We start from the raw sequence: 17,495 nt of genomic DNA on the forward strand, positions 1-17,495 counted from the left end.
GTATGTGTTCCATGGGTGCTTGGCAAGAATAAGTGTCTGCGGTTGTCGGGTGGAATGTTCTATAACTGTCCATTAGATCCTGTTTGTTGTTGGTGGTGCTGAGTTCTTCTATATCCTTGCTAATTTTCTCTCTAGTTGTTGAGAAAGGAGTGTTGAAGCCTCCAACTAGAACTGTGGATTTGTTTATTTCGCCTTTCAGTTCTACCACTTTTTGCATCGCATATTTTGCAGTCCTGTTGTTTGGTGTATGCACACGCACACTGAGGAGTGCTACGCCTTCTTGGTGGAATGATCCTTTATCATAATAAGTTTTTGTTGTTGAAATGAAATTTTTGATTTTTATGCAGATGATTTTTTTTTTACCAGTTATACTTTTTATGGTGTAGGGGGCCCAGCAGCAGAAGAGGGTCTTGGAGAGAAAGGCAACCCAACTCAGAGGAGATAGTTTTGCTTTTTTGGCAATTCTGGACCCAGATTAAGGAAAAGGAAGGGTGGCCTGCACCCTCCTCTGCCCCTTATCATGGAAAAGGGAGGAAGCCGCCAGTGAACATCCCCTCCTGCTTGGGAGTTCCAACACAACAGAGGCATGGACGGGGCGGGGGATCGACAGGAAACTTAGAGTTCCACGAAGAGGTGTTTGCTTATTCCGCCTCCAAGACAGACCCAGTACTTAGCAAGCAACGGTGGTTCATGGTTAACATTGAAACAGGTCTTAGTTTATTCTTAATTAACGGCATTTCTTTAAACTCTGCTCTAAACTATAGATTTCCCTAAATATGTATCCCAACGTACTAATTGAAGATTAGTTATACTAACCAAGAGCTTATCTTTAAGGAGAAAGTATAATGTAGTTGGCATCCAACACACACCTGTGGCATAAATGAACGAACTGATCGGATTGGTTTCCAGGGATAATCCAGGTCTGAGGATGGTTACTGAGATGGTAGCTGAGGACTCAGGAAGAAGTGAATTACCTTCAACGAGTAGCCCACAAAATCCACAGACAGGGCAGAACAGAGGTGGGCCCCTGAGCGGAGTCTTGAAGTAGGAATTCACCAGGTGGAACAGGGAAGAAAGTTGTCTGAGGCAAGGGGAACAGCATGGGCAAGAGGCCTCTGGGCGGCCCCAGCCCCCACCCGGCCCAGTCAATACCCCTTGGAGGCTGCGGAGATGCTGCCACCCGTGGGCCTCGCGCACCTCGTGCACCTTCTGGTCCCCAGAGCCTCTGGAGAGCAGCACCCCGTCTCTGCCTCCACATGTCCACCCTGTAGCGGGTGGGAGGCAGGGCTGAGCCCAGAGGCTGCACAGTGAAGAGAGGCCAGGACCCGGCCAGGTACAGGAGGCGATGAACTTACAAGCTCTTTAAGTGGTAAACTCAGCAGAAAGTGGCAGTGCAAGGGGGTGGTGGAGAGAAAGAGGAATTGAGTGCAACCCCCGAGGTTGCGATTTGGGTGACTGTTGGGGAGACAGTGAGTTCCCTGTGGGACACAATGCATCTGAAGGGCCAAGGGGCATCCAGGTGGCAATAGTCAGCTGGCAGTTGAAGCTGTGGGCACGGCCCCCAAGAGACACTGATGTCACAGTCATCAGCCGGTGGGAACACGTAGATGGAGACGAGGGCCATGGAGCCCAAGAGAGACTTGGGACACATGGCCAGAGTGGCGGGAAGAAAACAAGGAGCAGGGGACATTGTGGAGGGCAGAGGAAGAGAGTGTTTCAGCAGGAGGGCGCCGAGGGTCTGAGTAAGAACAAGTCTGGGGCTGTCAAGGGCAGAAGTGGAAGGACCAGCTGGGGATGGGAGGAGGCCCCCACCTCTTCTGAGCCTGCACACCGGGTGACCAGGACTACAACTGCTGGTGGCTTCACCTGGGGAGGGGCAGGAAGTCCAGGGAGCTCTCACCTGATTGGCTGAAGGTGCTTGATGTTGTGGGTGGCAAAGGCGCCCACTGGGAGGGACAGGCCTGAGCTGGGCTCCAGGAGACTAGTGGAGGTTGGGAGCGGCCACTGAGGATTGTGGGAAGGAAGGTGGCCAGGAGCAAGTAAGGGATTCAGCAGGCGGAGAGTAGGGTTCCAAGTGGGGATGGGGCCGGGGGCACCGGAGAAGCACTGAGAAGGGGGACGAGGGCTGGCATGGCAGGAGGGAGGCCTTGAGCCTGGAGCCAAGGCCCCAGGAGTGGGCCCACAACCAGGGGGGAGGGGTGGGGTGGCTGGGAAGAAGAGGCTGAAAGGCCCTGGAGTTCGACAGGAGGGCAGACGAGTCATTTCTGGAAGCCACTGCCTTGGGAAGGTCTGGGAGGTGGGTGTCTCCACTCTGAAGGCACAGGGAGGTCATGGGAGGATTAGCAGAACCGTTTAGGGACTTGGGTGGAGGCAAGGCTGGTCCTGGGAGGACAGGGGCCAGGGGTGACGGCCGGGGAGACACGGTGATTGGAGCCATGGGAGAAAGGTAGGCTTGGCTAAGAAGGAGACAGCATTCCAGGCACCACAAGTCCCCCTTCCTGAAGACAACTTCCGGATACTTCTCTCCCTTGTAACTTGCAGAGCCTGTCCAGACAGGCTGCGGTGCATGGGGCTATGACTGAGAGCCGGAAGTTTGGTTTGGGCCACCGTGACTTTGCTCTGACGACTGGGAAGTCCCCCTAGGCTTATAGCCTTGGGAACCCCATCTTTGACCCCAAACCTTGCAGGTTGACAAGCTGGGCTCTGTGTTATACTCCTGGTCACACCTCATGCCAGCCCCAACAGCTGTCCTTGGAGTGGGGGTGCAGTGAAAAGAGGCTTCCACTGCTAGAAGATCAGCCTCAGGCCACTGCTCCAGGTTGGTGGCAGCAGAGTCAAACGGGACTTCAGGCTGAGCCATACCTCTCAGAGCCCCAACAGATCCTGGCCTTTTCTCTCTGTGATAATGAAATGGTGCTGGGCATTTCCTGAGGCAGGCAGCTGGCAGGAACTTGGCACTCACCACACGCTGGGCATTGGGCCAAAGCCCTTCTGTGCATCCCCACAAGAGTCAGGGAGCATGGGGGGCTGATTCCCCACACTGGCCAGCACACAGTGATAGAGGGAGATGGCTCTGAGGACCGGTACCCTGTCATCTGCAGGCAGGACAGTGAGGACCCCGGCAAGGGGCTCAGGGACTCATCAAAGCCCCCCACTGGGAGGGTCAGCATCTAGGCTGGGCTGTGTGCCTGACCCTGAGTGAGGGGCCCTGGCTGTCCCCTTCCTACTTGCGGCGTCTCTCAGGCAGGGGCTCAGGGGCTCTCACCTCTGGGTGGATGCATGGATGTGACTGAGCCCTCTGGCTTCACTGCCACCAGGTCCTGACTCTCTCTCTCTTCTTCTCTCCCTCTCTCTGCCCAGGGGCTGGCCCTGAGGGGCGGCGGGGTCACGTGGTCCTGCATCTGCGCTGCTCTCCTCTCAGAGCTGGGTGCTCTCGGGATGCAAATCAGTCAGCAATGTGGGAAGCAGGGACTGCGGGGTAATCGCTCCTCTCTAAATTTAGACGGGAAAAATCCCCATAGAGTTGGCAGAAATATCCTGAGCCTTCCTTGTGGCAAGTGGGGAGGGGGCAGCGAGAGCCTGGGGGACTGCATGGAGGACAGGGGTGGGGGGACCAAAAGAGGGTGACAGAGGGGAAGGCCCTCATCCGGCCAGGATGCGTCTGTTCTAGGAGCCCATCTCTGTCACTCTGGAGCCACAGACCAGGGCTCCGCCCTGGCGGGGTTGGCCCGGACTCGGAGGTGGAGCAGGCCCTCTCCGCAGCGGGTTTTTCGCTGATCCCAACTGCTGGGACCGCTCCCCAGGGCCCCGCTGCAACCAGGAGCTGCCCTCCTCCTCGCTCTGGCTGGGTCGCTGGCCCCGCTCCTTGGCTTCCCCCAAGCCTGTGAGAAACAATTACTCAGACCACACCCAAGCCCCCCGAGGGCAGAGGCAGTCCCCTCTGGAGGCTGCGGCCTGGCTGGGGTCCTCAGCCTTGACTCTGTGCCTTGGTGTCCTCATCTCCAAGGTTCATCTAGGACTGCCAGGACGGTGCGATAACAGCATGGCTGCTCATCGTCCTCGTTCCCAGCACGGTGGGTGCGATCTGCCGCCTCACCTTCTGGGATCCCGGCATGGGGCCTTCCCTGAAGTAAGGAGGACTGGCTCCCCGAGTTTGAGATCTGTGAGCTGGAAACTTCGGAGACAGCAGGGCTTTCTTCAAAGGACGGAGAGCTGGCTGTGCGATATGGCGACATGGCGTGGCAGGGCCCTTCCCGAGTCCCCTTCCTGGTGGCCAAGTGGCTCTATGAGCTGGCCCGCCCACAGTACCTGCTTTGTCGCTCTCTGACCCCGGCCCTGGAAGGTGCTTCCTGCCACGTGCAGCTCTGGGTTCTGGCTCCAGTTTCACCACCTCTGCTGTAGGGGCTTGGGCAGGTCACTGCCCCGGGTCTCAGCTCCCTCCTGCCTTCACTTTTCCCCACGGTCACTGTGAGGGACTGACTAGGGCTTCCAGGTCTGGGGCTGGGGACTCAGAGACACTCCTAGACCAGCCTAGGGGGTAGAGACCTCCCCCAACATCTGGGACAGCTCCAGCAGTGAGGGAGAGGTGCAGAGAGGTGCTCAGGGGCCCGGCTCCCCCAGAGCAGCACGCAACTCAGCCAGCCTGGTGTCACACCTTGGTCTGGGTGCAGGGAGCCAGCAGGGGCCCAGCCTAGATCTTGCGGTGTTGGGAGGTAGTGCTGGGGGGAGGCAGCCAGACAGGGTGCTCAGTGCTATGACTGAGGGGGGGCAGACCATTAAGGAGCAAGGTGATAAAAACCCACAGCATCCCCAGGAGCCCCCTCACTGACCCCCACAGACATCTGAGCCAGGGGACGGGGTCAGAATGAGCCCCCGCCTGGGCCTGGCCTCCCTGACTGCTTCATATATTATCCTCTTTCCTGTGATGAGAGGGCCTAACTCGAGGCACATTCCTAGTGGGGGCTGGGGGGTGATGGAGACATGTGGCCAGAAAAGCAGGTGGGCACTCACAGGCCTTTCTTGAAGCAATTGAGAGAGGGCAGCAGCAGGGGAGCGACTCCCCACAGGTCCTGGGTGCCCCCAATCTCCCCAGCCTGTCCTCCCACCCGTGGGGGCTTCCCCCTCTCCTCCATCTCCACCGTGTGGGGGCTGGAGGGGCTCTTCCCTCTCGCCTCCCTTTGCCTGTCCAGCCAATGGGCATGGGCATCCGGCTGTCTCCCGGTGAAAGGATTATATCATCTGTAATGTATATCCAGACACGCGCACTGCTTCTTGGGAGGACAAGGCAAGGAGAGGGAGCCCGAGCAGCTGGCTGGAGGGGGGTTATAACCAGGTTATTGAACCTGAACCTGAGCCCTCCCGGAATGGGGGTGTTAATGGTTCCCGAAGTCCCGGCCCTTGGAAATCAATCACTGCGCAGGCTGGCTCTCCTTCCCAGCACGCCCCTCCCTTGTCTGCTCTCGCTCTCTCCTGTCCCTGCCTGGCCATACAGATCTGGAAGATGCCACAGGGGCATTTTGTTTAAAATGTCTGGACGGGGTCCCTTTGGGAACTGTTGCTGGCAGGTGGGGTGCTCCCGAACAGGGTCTAGAATGTGCTCCTGAAGGCATGGCAACTGGTAGCGAGATGGGTTTGGAAGATGCTGGGCTAGATGCCTCGGATGGGGGCAGAGCAGAGTGAAGCCTGGTACCTGATGGTGGAGGGATGGCGGCCTGGGGGCGGTTGTCACGGGAGCAAATGGCTTCAGTGCAGATACTGCTCTCAGGAGGACCCAATGGCTGCCCAGAAATAAAACCTCGGCTGTGGGTGTGCCCAGGTGCCGGGGCCCCCCAGCTGGCAGCAGGGTCTCCATGCAGGGGCCAGAGGGGGTGGGTCTCTCCTCAAAGCTTCACTCACCTGGAAAGTGGCCCAGAATGGGGCATGAAAAAGGTGTGCGTTAACAGGTACGGCCGCCTCCAGCCAGAGGGCCACCATGGCAGAGAGTGTCAGAGCTGAGTCAGTGGTTGGTGGCACTGCCAGGCTGAAGACCGCTCTATCCCAAGCAAGGCCCAGCTCTCTGCCCCTCCACCTTGCGCAGGGCTGGCAGTTCCTGGGGCGTTTTCCTGAGTGCCTTGAGTTCTGCAGTGAAAGGGAGCAGGACCACAGAAGAGAGAGGGTGAGGGCTGAGATTTCTCTTAGGAGCAGATGGGGCCTGAGCACGTGGGCTTGGCTGCTTCGGAGACAGAGGCCCCGCTGTGCCTTCAGAACAACCTTGATTCCGAAACAGTCAGCCTTGCACTCAAGTCCTCTTCAAGAAGGTTCTCCACTTTATTCCTCCACAGGGCACAGGCCAGGCCTTGCTAGCCAAGACAAGTCCGTGGGGCAGAGGAAGGAGGCCTGGCCGTCGGGTCAGCTTTCTTCTCCTCCTGGGCTGGGTGGGCCTTGCTGCCTGGAGAGCAGAGGTGCTGTGGGAGGGCTGGGATGAGAGCTTGCAGGGGTGGGGGCAGCATCATTCAATCCAAATGTTCCTCCTCCAGCGGTTCAGGCCTGAGTCACTAAAGCACAGGATGGCAGGGGGTGGGGAGAATTGGTTACCCAACCTGTCCAGAATCTCCTCTGTGAGTCAGCTCACCAAGCCTTTGCCTGGGCCCAACTGAGTGCCTAGACCACAGGCCCAGCCGCCATATGTCTTCCCCAAATGGGAGGACCACCAAGGGGTGAAAGCCAGCCCCATCTTTTTTAGTCTCCACGTATTTTCAGTTTTGACTGATAAAATGGTCCTGTTGCTGCGTGGCACAGCTTCTAGCATATGTAGATTTCTCAGCAAAGGCCCCCTAACTTCAGGACAACTGGCAGTGTGGACTGCTACAGAAGTGCTGGCTCCAGCGGGGGGGACCCTGCACACAGTTTCGTTTGCTTGCCCGTGTGGTGTCATTTTGGCAGTTCAGCTCCACATTGGCCCCTGGAGCCCTGATGCTGAAGGGGAGGTGAAAGGACACCCAGCCCTGGAGCACCTTGGGCCTGCCTGGCAGATGCACCTGCCAGTGGGTGCAGCCCAGAAAGGCCCAGGGACCCAAGCAGGGGGAAGGTTCTAAGGGCGGGCGTCTGCTCAGGCTGGAAAGAGGCAAAGGACAGAGCGAGCAGGGCCGCCTGGTGGCAGCAGGACCCTGCCCCAGCTCACACATCATGGATGGAAACTACAGCAAAGCTAGGAGGGCCCATGGAGATCAAGAGGTCCTGGCCTCTACTCCCCTGTACAGATGAGGAAACTGAGGCACCAGAGACAAAGCTGTCCCTCTCCTCTCTTTTTCCAGGGGTGATGACTCAGGGGAATTCAGCGCTGCCGCAGACGCGAGCCAGACGGCCAGGCCTCCCTTGGCCGCCCATCATCCATGAACAGCTGGCATCCGGCTCTGCCTGCCTCCCTCTGGGTGCAGTCCTGGCCTGGCCTCACCGCATTCTGATCTCCCTGGGCCAAACATAGGGGAAGCCCCAGACCGAAGCCAGCCCTTGACGGCCCAGCCTCACACTAGTTCTCAACATCCCTCTGCCCCATTCCAGGGGTGAGCCTCCTGCGTGCTCCTCCCTGCCTCCCCCTCCCCACAGCAGTGAGCAGGCCAGAAACCCACTGGGTCTTGTCCACACTCAGCTAAGGCTTCTGAACACAGCCAGCCTGAGCCCAGTCAGGCTCTGCCACCACATTATTGCCTGACCACCAAGAAACCACTGCCTCGGTTTCCCCAGCTATAGTATGGGAACGTCTCCTCGGACTCTCAGACTGGTGTAAGGACAAAACGAGGTGCTTGGTGGGGACGCTCGTGGCCTTTGGTGCAGAGGAAAGCAAAGTGGGCCTGCCGAGAACACCCCTCCCAGCCCCTCCCCCACCGCCCTGGCTCCACCTCTTCCAGGCACTGAGGCTCTGACGCCAGAATCAGACAGAGGAGAGTGGGAGAACACAGCGCAGGGGGACCTGGGGCTTGGGGGCACTTGCTGCGCTCTCAGCTAGGCCTTACGCCCTCTCCCCTATGGCAGCAGGAGGTGGCCCTGGGGGCCAAGGTGTGCTTGGTCCTCGATGGGCCCCTTTGCTTCTCTCGCTGGAAGCAGGCTCTTTGGTGCAACCCTCTCCCAGTCCAGGTCCGGCCTAGGTCAGGCCCCCACCCACTCCTGCGCCCCAAACTCGGGGGGCCCGCACGCGGCAGGCACGGCGGCGGGCGGAGCGGCAGAGGCTCGCAGGTGGGAGGAAGGCAGGCGGGGACGCGGGAGGTGGAGGGAGACGCCGGGCAGGCTGCCGCCCCTCCCCACTGCCTGCCTGCGCGCCGCCGGCGACATTGCCCCTCCTGGGCAGGGGGCGGAGAAGACGGCGACGGGAGGGGAGGAGGCGGCGGCGGAGGCGGGATTTGGAGTTTCCCTCCGCAGCGGCGGCGGCGGCCCCCTCGGCTCCAGGCGAGGCCGCCGCCCGAGGCTCCGGTGGCGCTCCGTGGCAGCAGCGGTGGAGCTTCCCGCCGCCCGGGCTTCGGAAACTTCCCGGCCGCGACGCGCGGAGCTGGCACAGGAAGCCGAGCGGACCGGAGGTGAGCGGAGGTGAGGGGAGCACGCGGAGCCCAGGCACCCACCCCACCCCCACCCCCACCCCCACCCGGCGTGGCAGCCCCCCGACGTGCACTCCTCCGCCCTGTACCCCCAAAGTCTTGCCAACGCGCGCCCCATGGGGCCGACGCACGCGCCCCAGCGAGACCCACGCACGCGCCCGGGCGAGGCCCACTCGGTCCTGCCGCCGCACGCCCCCCCGCATCCCACCCGTGCACCTCCAGTGTCCTGCGCCACGCACACCCCCTGCCACTTACGCGCGCACACAAACCGTGCACCGTGGACCCGGGTCCCTGCAGTGCACCTAATCCACCACCCACCACTGTCCCCAACTCAGGCAGGCACCCATCCCAGACCCTGCCACGCCTCAGTACACACTCATGCACAGGCACACACTCCCAACACATCCCTGTGATATCTGCACTAACAGAGCTCCCTCACCGTGCCCCCACCATCTCCACCTCCCCATATGCTCATTACAGACACCCCACCCACGTTCCCAGCCTGGAGACAGCAATCCACCCACCCCAGAGCAAAGCCCCAACACTAACCCACACCACAGCGGCCGACACTCCCCACTCGCCATAGCTAGGCCCACTCCCCAGGCATACACCCTAGCATGCGCTCTCATACACCCCAACATGTCGGCACACCTGCTGGATTCACACTTTCAGCACCCTGCCCCGCCCCCATAGCCCTCAACGCCCCTCAGCACAGCCCTGACTCCCTTCCACCACCACCTGCAACACCTGGCCCGTGGGGTCTAGAGGCTACAGCATTTGGGGACCGTCAGGCACCTCTGGCTCACCTTGGGCAGCCACTCACCCTCCTGAGGCCCCCCAGGTGCCTCCCTAAACAGACCTTGAGTCTCTCCAGTGACTGGCTTGGCCTCTTCCCTAAGAGATGAAGAAGGCACTTGGGGCTCAAGGCACCCACCCTACTTAGATGGCAGGGCGCGGAAGGGCGGCAGGGAGGAGGAAGGAAGAGGCAGGCATTGAAATGGAGGCGGCCCAGCTGGGATCAAACGGCTGCCAATTGCCCAGCCCGCACATAGTAGGTCGTGGATTCCATGAGGATAGGAGTCCGGGTGGGTGCAGTGTGTGCGCCTGTCTGCGAGTGTGGTGGGAGAGGACTGTGTGTGCACGTGTGCTTGTGTGTGTCTGAGAGGGGAGCCTGTGGCCCGCTGAGAGAAAAAGCAGGAGCAGCACCCTCCTGGGTTCCCTCATGCAACAATTGGTTTCATTCATTCTTGCCTTTGTTAACGAGCATTTCTTCCGGGAGCACCGAGGTGCATGCCTGGCCCTGCACTGGGGGCTGGGGCCAGCTTAGGGCCGGGCACACACCGGCTCCTGCCTTGGAGGAACTCCCAGTCCCGCGAGGAGACCGACCAGGAAAAGCAGAAAGCCATCCCCAGTGGAAAGTGGATTTGGTGGAAAAGACACTGGGTTTGGCAGGAACGCTGTCGCTGGGAGTTGTGCTCCTGGCCATGTGACCGGCTGTGACAGCCACAGCCGAAATCTTGCCACTCAGCCCGGTGGGAACCGTGCATTTCGGGGCGGAGGGATGGAGGGGGAGGTGGGGCGCCACTCTCTGGAGGCTCCAGGGACCAGAGGGTGCACGCGGCACGCTCCGGGCCTACTGGCAGCAGCGTCCTCCCGGCCTACAAGGGGCATTGGCCCGGCCGGGCGGAGGCTGGGAGTGCCCAGAGAGGGCTGGGGCGGCGGGCGCAGCGCCCACCCTGCGGCCATCGGGTGGCCTGGCTCTGCCTGCCCCGGCGCGCGGCACCACCTCCCCCTGCCCAGCCTGCCTGGGGAGCTGCGTTGAGGGGTGCTGGCACCCAGAGCGGGCGCTGCATGGGGCCTGAGTGCGGGCCACCCGGCGAGGGTCGAGGGAGGGGGCACTTGGCTGCGCTCAGCCCTGCAGTGCGGAGGTGGCAACAGGTTCCAGTTTGTCCTGCTGCTGGCGCAGCAGGCACTGCTGCCGCCCGGCACATTAAGCACTCGCTTTCAAGACTGAAATTCCCCCTCCTGAAAGCTTTCTCCCGTGGGAGAGGCTTGCCAACAGGGGTCTGGAGCAAGGTGCAGGAGAGCCACTCTTCAGGCGTTGGGAGATGCAGGTGACGGCACAGTCCCACCCTGGGGGGTTTCTTGAAGCCTAGCTTCCTCTCCCCTCACCAGTGCAGAAGTCGCCTCCCTCCCCATCCTCATCTTCCCAGCCTGACTCCCATCACCTCCTCCAGGGAGCCCTCTCCAGAAAACATGCCTCCATACCTCAGGAGCTCTTACCTCCCTCGGGGTTGGTGACCCTTCTTCTCTCCAACCACACTGAGCCCCATGACAGTCCAGGTAGGGGCATGTGTCTCTCCACCTCCCCGTCGGGCATTGCCACCCCCACTGCCCACAAGGCAGCCAGGCTGGCACATTGCAGAGCCCCTTGGTGCCTTCAACCCCTGCCCACCCTAGCGTCCCTCCTCCAGCTGCGACTGGCCTGGGGGGAGCCCCCAGGCTTGGGACTCATGGCCAGGTGGCAGCCCACCTCTGCCTCTGGGAGCTAGGATGGGAGGGAAAGGCGATGACAGAAGACTGAGTCCCTGCCCTGGAGCAGCGAGACAGGGGGAAGCCGGCCCTGCTCAGCCCCGGCCTCCCAATTTGCAGCTCTCGGGCATTGCAGCCTCACGGAACTGAGGTCTGGAGCACAGAGGAGGAAGACTACAGGCTGGCTCAGGAGACAGAAGGCCTCCCCAGAGGAGGGTGCCTAGGGAGGACCTGAAGAAGGCGCAGAATCTGGACAGGCTACAGACGCGGGAGGCCTGGGCTGGGGGGCAAGGGGACACAGCCCAGCTGCCTGAGGCCCCTGAACGCAGGCAGTAGGACTCATTTCAGAGGCTAGGACATGGTGGGCTGTGGCCAGAGATGAGTCCCAGGCGGCCCGTTGGGGCAGGGAGGGAGGGAGGGGGCCTGGTTGTCTGTAACCTGCCCTCTCCCCAGCATTACCTCCCAAGTTTGTGTTTGTGAGAGGAGTCTTCAGCAGCCACACTGGACTTAACTATCTTCACCATTGGCCTTTCAGTGGCTTTGCGTCCTTCTCTCCTTAGGCACATGTCTTGTGGTGCCAGAGGGTGTGGATTTCTTCCTAGCTCTGGATGCATATTATCAAATTCATTTCCAGAAGGGCCATACCAATAGAATCCTCCAGCCACCAGCAGTAGAGCCTCAGGCCAATTTCACAGCATCCTTGCCAGCACTGGGTGTTCTTGTTTTGAGAGCATTTTACTAATGTAATGGGGGGAAGTGCTCCCTTGTTTTCAGTTGTTGTTGCCTTGTTTTTTAAATTTGCTTTCCTTCCAAGCCTGAGGTTGAACCTTCCCCAAAATGGCTTGTCCCTGGTGTATTTCCTCCTCCATGCAGTTGTCTCTGGTTCTTTGCTCATTTATCTATCCGAGTCTTAACCTCTTTTTTTTTTTTAAGATTTTATTTTTCCTTTTACTCCCCAAATCCCCCCGGTACATAGTTGTATATTTTTAGTTGTGGGTCCTTCTAGCTGTGGCATGTGGGACGCCACCTCAGTATGGTTTGATGAGCGGTGCTATGTCTGTGCCCAGGATCTGAACCAGCGAAACCCTGGGCCGCCTAAGCAGAGCACGCGAACTTAACCACTTGGCCACGGGACCTGCCCCTTAACCTTTTGATTAATTTGTATGAACTTTGTCTTATCTGTTGCACATTCTCCTTCAACTCTGCTATTTGCTTTAGAGGGGTTCTAAGCAGAGAAGGGACACAGAGCTAGACTTTTCCAGAACTCCCCCACTTCGTTTCATTGTCTCAGCACTTATCACAGCTGTATTACCTTGTTCGCTCTCCCTGTCTATTACTGACCTGTCCTACTAGCCTGGGAGCACCATGCAAGCAGGGACCTCGTGTGTCCTACCTGCTCATCATCTGGTGTCCGTGGAAGGTATGGAGGCCACCGGCCTTTGCTGACCGCTGCTCGGTGCAGGGCAGGGTCGAGGCGGGGGGAGGGCTTTGGAAGCTGTGATGGTGACCTCCTCATCAAGAACTGGAGAATGCAAGCCCTTGGCCAGCGCAGGAGGCAGAGGAGAGAGTAAAGATGAGAGAGAGATTTAAGTAGAAAAGACTCTGACTCTTGACTAGGGAGGAGGCAGAGGGAGAGGGCGGGGGGGGGGGGGGGGGGGGGCGGGGAGGGGGCGACTCCCAGGATCAGAACCGTGATAAGAGCAGAGCTCTCCAGTTTAGGGCTGGGAGCATAGAGCTCCTGGGGGCCTTTGGCCTGTGTGAAAGAAGCCCCTGGGGGTGCCCAGAAGCTGCCTTCTGCCTGCCTAGCCCTCCAGCCAGCCTTGGGTAGAGTTCCGGGGCAGAGGGCAGCAGCAGCTTTCTGATCCTGCTTCCTCCTCCCCTCCGTGATTTCAGTGGCATCCCAAGGTGGTGACTATGAGGAGCCATTATATAGATGGGACTGCTGAAGTCCAGTCAGGGGGCATGACGGTCCAGGGTCAAGGAATGAGTAGGGCAGGAGGCAACCTCCAGGGCAGGCGCACTGGGCTCTTGTCCTCACCCCTCCCCCTGCCTCCAGGGACCCGACTGGCGCCGGCCAGGGGAGCTGAGGCCGGTCCCCTGCTGGGCCCCTGACCTGCCCTTGGCCTCTGCCCCAGCTCTGTCCCGCTTCGGTGGAAGCCCCAGCTCAGCGCGCCCGCCACTTGCCGGGCCCACCCTACTGCTTTCGCTGGCACCCGTTGGCTCGCCGGCCCCCCTGAGCCCGCCCCCGCCGCCCCCGCCGCCCCGCCCCTCCAAACGGCAGCTCCACGTCCAAAGGCAGCGGCTTCCAAGGTGGAAGCTGGGTCCCGCTGCCAGAAAGCTGCCGGCGCGCAGGCTGCACCGGACTGAGCTTCCACGTGCGCGCCTGCTCCGCTGCCCCGCCCTCTTCCCGATGGCCGGCCCCGGGGACACCCTGCCCGGGGACGGCGCCCTGCGTCCCGCGGTGGCCGTGGCCTGGATGTCCGCGCGCGGCCGCCCGCTGCTGGAACACGCTCCAGGTCTCTCTCCTTTTGTTTTCTCCTCCCGGGGGGCCCCACGGCCGGGTCAGCTCCGAGAAGGCCAACCGAGGCCCACTACCTTTTTTCCCCGGCCCGCCTGGCCGTGGGGGAGATCTCGGCCTCGAGTCTCTCTCCCGGGCGCATGCCCCCGAAGTCAGAAGCTGGAACTTGGGGAGTGATTGCGGCCGGGCCGAGCGAGAGACGCAGAAAGGGGGTGTGAAGGGACGTGGCTGTGGCCTTGGGCCACCCTAGGAGGGCTGGGAAGGGACCCATGGCTCTCAAAGGAGCCATTGGACGCCCAGCCTTCCTCTTCTGGGGGTCCTCTCACACTTCCCTTCCTGGGGCGGGGAGCAGCGCCGGGCGCCGGAGTGGCTGCCTCCGGCGTTTTTCGTGGGGCACACGGGGCGCCTTGCTGCGTGTCCTCACTGTGGGAGGGGTGCCAGAAAAGAATCGGGCTGTGGACCTGCCGGACCCTGGGCGCCCGCCTTCAGGACACGGGGTCGGCTTCACGTCTTGGCCCCTGGGCCCGCGCCCCGTGGCGACTGGTCGTGGAGGACGGCGGCTCACGCCGCCGCCTTGCCTCTCTCTGCAGCGCCAGCAGCCCCACGTGCCGGGAGCCGGGAGCCCATGGAGGGTCTGGGCCGCTCGTGCCTGTGGCTGCGCCGGGAGCTGTCGCCCCCGCGACCGCGGCTGCTGCTCCTGGACTGCCGCAGCCGCGAGCTGTACGAGTCGGCGCGCATCGGCGGGGCGCTGAGCGTGGCCCTGCCCGCGCTGCTGCTGCGCCGCCTGCGCCGGGGGAGCTTGTCAGTGCGCGCGCTCCTGCCTGGGCCGCCTCTGCAGCCGCCCCCGCCCGCCCCGGTGCTCTTGTACGACCAGGGCGGGGGCCGGCACCGGCGCGGGGAGGCAGAAGCCGAAGAGTGGGAGGCTGAGTCCGTGCTGGGCACCCTGCTCCAGAAGCTTCGGGAGGAAGGCTATCTGGCCTACTACCTACAGGGTAGGTGCTGGTGGTGGCGCAGCGGGCACCGGCCCGGGGAGGACCCCGGTCTGGGAGGCAGGGCCCCACCTTCCGCAGGGATTCATAATTGATTTGACCTTGGGCAGGCCCCACTTCATTTTGTGTAAAGTGGAGGTGAGATCCTCTCCCCTGAGCATGACTTGGGGCAAGCCCTTCACCCTAGGGAGCCCCAGTTTCTGAGTCTAGAAAATGGGGAGAATCAGGCTGAGCTGACCTGGCTCCCAAGGATGCCCGGGAATGGAGTCCCAAGTGCAGGCTCCCAGACTCCCAGGGTGGTATGGCCACCTCCCCCAGCTATTCAGCCAGGGCAAAGGAGGCAGGGACCACAGGAGGACAAACGGTGGGGGGAGAGAGAACCCGTGAAGGCTAGAGCAGGTGTGAGGAGGCAGAGACCTGTGCCCCCATAGTCACAGCAGGGCTGGGGAGGAGAGACAAGCTGGTACAGGCCGGTAACACACACATGCCACCTTCGGCAGTCCAGGGTAGGGACAGAGTTCCCACGAACCTACAGAGTCAGCTGCCCCACCTCCCCATCGAAGAGGATCATTGGGCTGTCATCCTTTGCTCCATTCTGAATCCACAGGAATATAGAAATATAGAAAGTGGATTTCCAGGCCCCCACCCCCAGCCCAGGGACATAGTAGTTACCCGTAGATGAGGGAGACCTTGGCTTCTTGGGACTTTGGAACCATCCCGGTGGAATGTCTCACTCTCTCCCAGGCTCCCTGCCTCTTGGGGTCCCACTTCATCCCTAAAGAGAGTGCAAAGATGGCTGTGACTCTGCCCCTGCCCTCAGGGTGCTCCTGGTTGAGCTGAATCAGGAAACACCCAGGCAGAGAATTCCCATCTGAACCTTTCCTCTGCTTTAACTGATGGCCACTGTCCTCCCCAAGGCTGGCAGGACCTCTAGACTCTGTTGAGCCTTCGTGCCTGCCTCAGCTGGGTCCTGGGCGTGTCAGATCCTCTGTAGGTGGCTCTGCCTGGATCCAGCTCTTGCACCCCCAGCAGCTGCAGTGGGCACATGCTCTCCAGAGGAGTGGCCAGCAGTGCTGAGCGAGGAGGGCTGGGCTACCCATAGCGTACCATATGGGTCCCCAGTATAGATCAGGCTGCTGGCTTTCAAGTCCCCTTTGGGGACATCCACAAGCCCCTGATGGCACCGGGGTTGTCTAGGGTCAGTTCTGTATCCCGAGCCAGGGACACTTGGCTGCCTAGAAGGCCAGATCAGCAGGACCCCCTCCCTCTCCCTTTCCAGGTGGCTTCAGCAGATTCCAAGCCGAGTGCCCTCACCTGTGTGAGACCAGCCTCAGCTGTGGGGGCCCAAGCACAGCCCCGGTGCCCAGCCCAGTGGTGGGGTTGGGTGGCCTGTGCCTGGGCTCCGACTGCTCTGATGCGGAATCTGAGCCCGACCGTGACACCATGAGCTGTGGCCTGGATTCAGAGGGTGGCACGCCCCCCCCAGCGGGGCTGCTGCCCTCCTTCCCCGTCCAGATCCTGCCCAACCTCTACCTGGGCAGTGCCCGAGATTCGGCCAATGTGGAGAGCTTGGCCAAGCTGGGCATCCGATACATCCTCAATGTCACCCCCAACCTCCCTAACCTCTTCGAGAAGAATGGTGACTTTCACTACAAGCAGATCCCCATCTCAGACCACTGGAGCCAGAACTTGTCCCAGTTCTTTCCAGAGGCCATTGCGTTCATTGGTGAGTCCACCCTGCCCTCCTGCTCCTCCTTCTCACCTCACCCCCAAAGCCTGGCTCCTGGCCTCTCCCATATCTTCCCCCTCTCCCTCACAAGGGTTCCTCCCAGGCTTGGCTGCCATCCCCAGAGCCCAGAGCCGGGATGGCACTTCTGGGGTCAAGCAGTGCTGGGCCCACTCCCAGAGGCAGCCCGTGAAAGCTCCAGGACTCCTGAGGCTGGCCAGGGCTCCCAAGCTGAACCTAGCCAGAGCCACCTGCCTTGGAGGGCGGAGCGGGGGCTGCGAGGGCCCCTTCGGAAGGTCACTGGCCTGCACCTCACACTGGGCCCGCTCTGCCCCCTCCTAGATGAGGCCTTGTCCCAGAACTGCGGGGTGCTCGTTCACTGCCTGGCGGGCGTCAGCCGCTCTGTCACCGTCACCGTGGCCTACCTCATGCAGAAGCTCCACCTCTCACTCAACGATGCCTACGACCTGGTCAAGCGGAAGAAGTCTAACATCTCGCCCAACTTCAACTTCATGGGGCAGCTGCTGGACTTCGAGCGCAGCCTGCGGCTGGAGGAGAGGCGCGCACAGGAGCGGGGCAGTGGGGGGCAGGAGTCGGCCGCCTCCGACCCGCCCTCCTTCTTCACCACCCCCACCAGCGACGGTGTCTTTGAGCTGGACCCCACATAGGGCACCGCCCTGCCCCCCAGTGGGTGCTCTGGACCACCTATGTGCTGGGGGGGAGGCGGGAGCGGGCTCAGCTGTAAGCAGGGGGGATTGGGGGGAGCACAATACCTCATGCGGGGGCTGTGGGAAGAGGCAGGAGCGGGAGCCCCTCCAGGGTGGCCGCAGGGAGAGACCTGTCCTGCCCACTTGAAACATCCACAGGAATCCTATTAAACGTGCCTATGGGCCGGGCCCGGGGCCACCGGCCTGCCCTGCGCCACTTTCAGGCGGAACCATGCTCCAGAACCTGCCTCTTCTGCGACTGTTATTTTTTTCTTTGGGGGGAATGGGGGTTCCCATTTCGAGGGACCATTCCAGGTGGCTGCCTGTGCCCCAGGCCCAGGCCCTGTGTGCTCAGTCAGCTGGGCCAGCCCTGAGCCTCCCTGTGGTTTCCTTGTCCAGGAAGGGCGTGTGTCTGCTCTGCCACCTCATTTGCCACAGGGACCTGCTCCCAGTCCC

At 61.3% G+C, this 17,495-nt stretch overlaps 1 protein-coding gene across 3 annotated transcripts; it reads left to right on the forward strand.

Moving 5' to 3' along the window:
- Positions 1-7,931: 7,931 nt before the first annotated feature.
- Positions 7,932-17,282, forward strand: DUSP9 (dual specificity phosphatase 9). 3 transcript variants are annotated; one of them, XM_070603677.1, is made up of 4 exons: positions 7,932-8,549; positions 14,208-14,609; positions 15,886-16,332; positions 16,675-17,282. In XM_070603677.1, exons 1-4 carry the CDS (start codon positions 8,051-8,053, stop codon positions 16,998-17,000), a joined length of 1,674 nt encoding a protein of 557 aa, XP_070459778.1. In that variant the 5' UTR covers positions 7,932-8,050; the 3' UTR covers positions 17,001-17,282. The 3 variants fall into 3 exon arrangements, with proteins under 3 accessions (XP_070459778.1, XP_070459779.1, XP_070459780.1); XM_070603678.1 differs by having other exon boundaries at positions 8,377-8,559; XM_070603679.1 differs by lacking the exon at positions 7,932-8,549 and adding an exon at positions 13,120-13,615.
- Positions 17,283-17,495: the final 213 nt, after the last annotated feature.

The sequence above is a fragment of the Equus przewalskii genome, chromosome X, assembly GCF_037783145.1.
Source record: "Equus przewalskii isolate Varuska chromosome X, EquPr2, whole genome shotgun sequence".
NCBI classification, from domain to species: domain Eukaryota; kingdom Metazoa; phylum Chordata; class Mammalia; order Perissodactyla; family Equidae; genus Equus; species Equus przewalskii.

Bases quoted from the DNA above. Each gene is read 5' to 3' on its own strand.
- DUSP9 (XM_070603677.1), top strand. From the start codon at position 8,051: ATGGGCCCCTTTGCTTCTCTCGCTGGAAGCAGGCTCTTTGGTGCAACC. The intron at 8,550-14,207 runs GTGAGCGGAGGT...CTCTCTCTGCAG, and splicing joins GGAAGCCGAGCGGACCGGAG to CGCCAGCAGCCCCACGTGCC. The intron at 16,333-16,674 runs GTGAGTCCACCC...GCCCCCTCCTAG, and splicing joins AGAGGCCATTGCGTTCATTG to ATGAGGCCTTGTCCCAGAAC.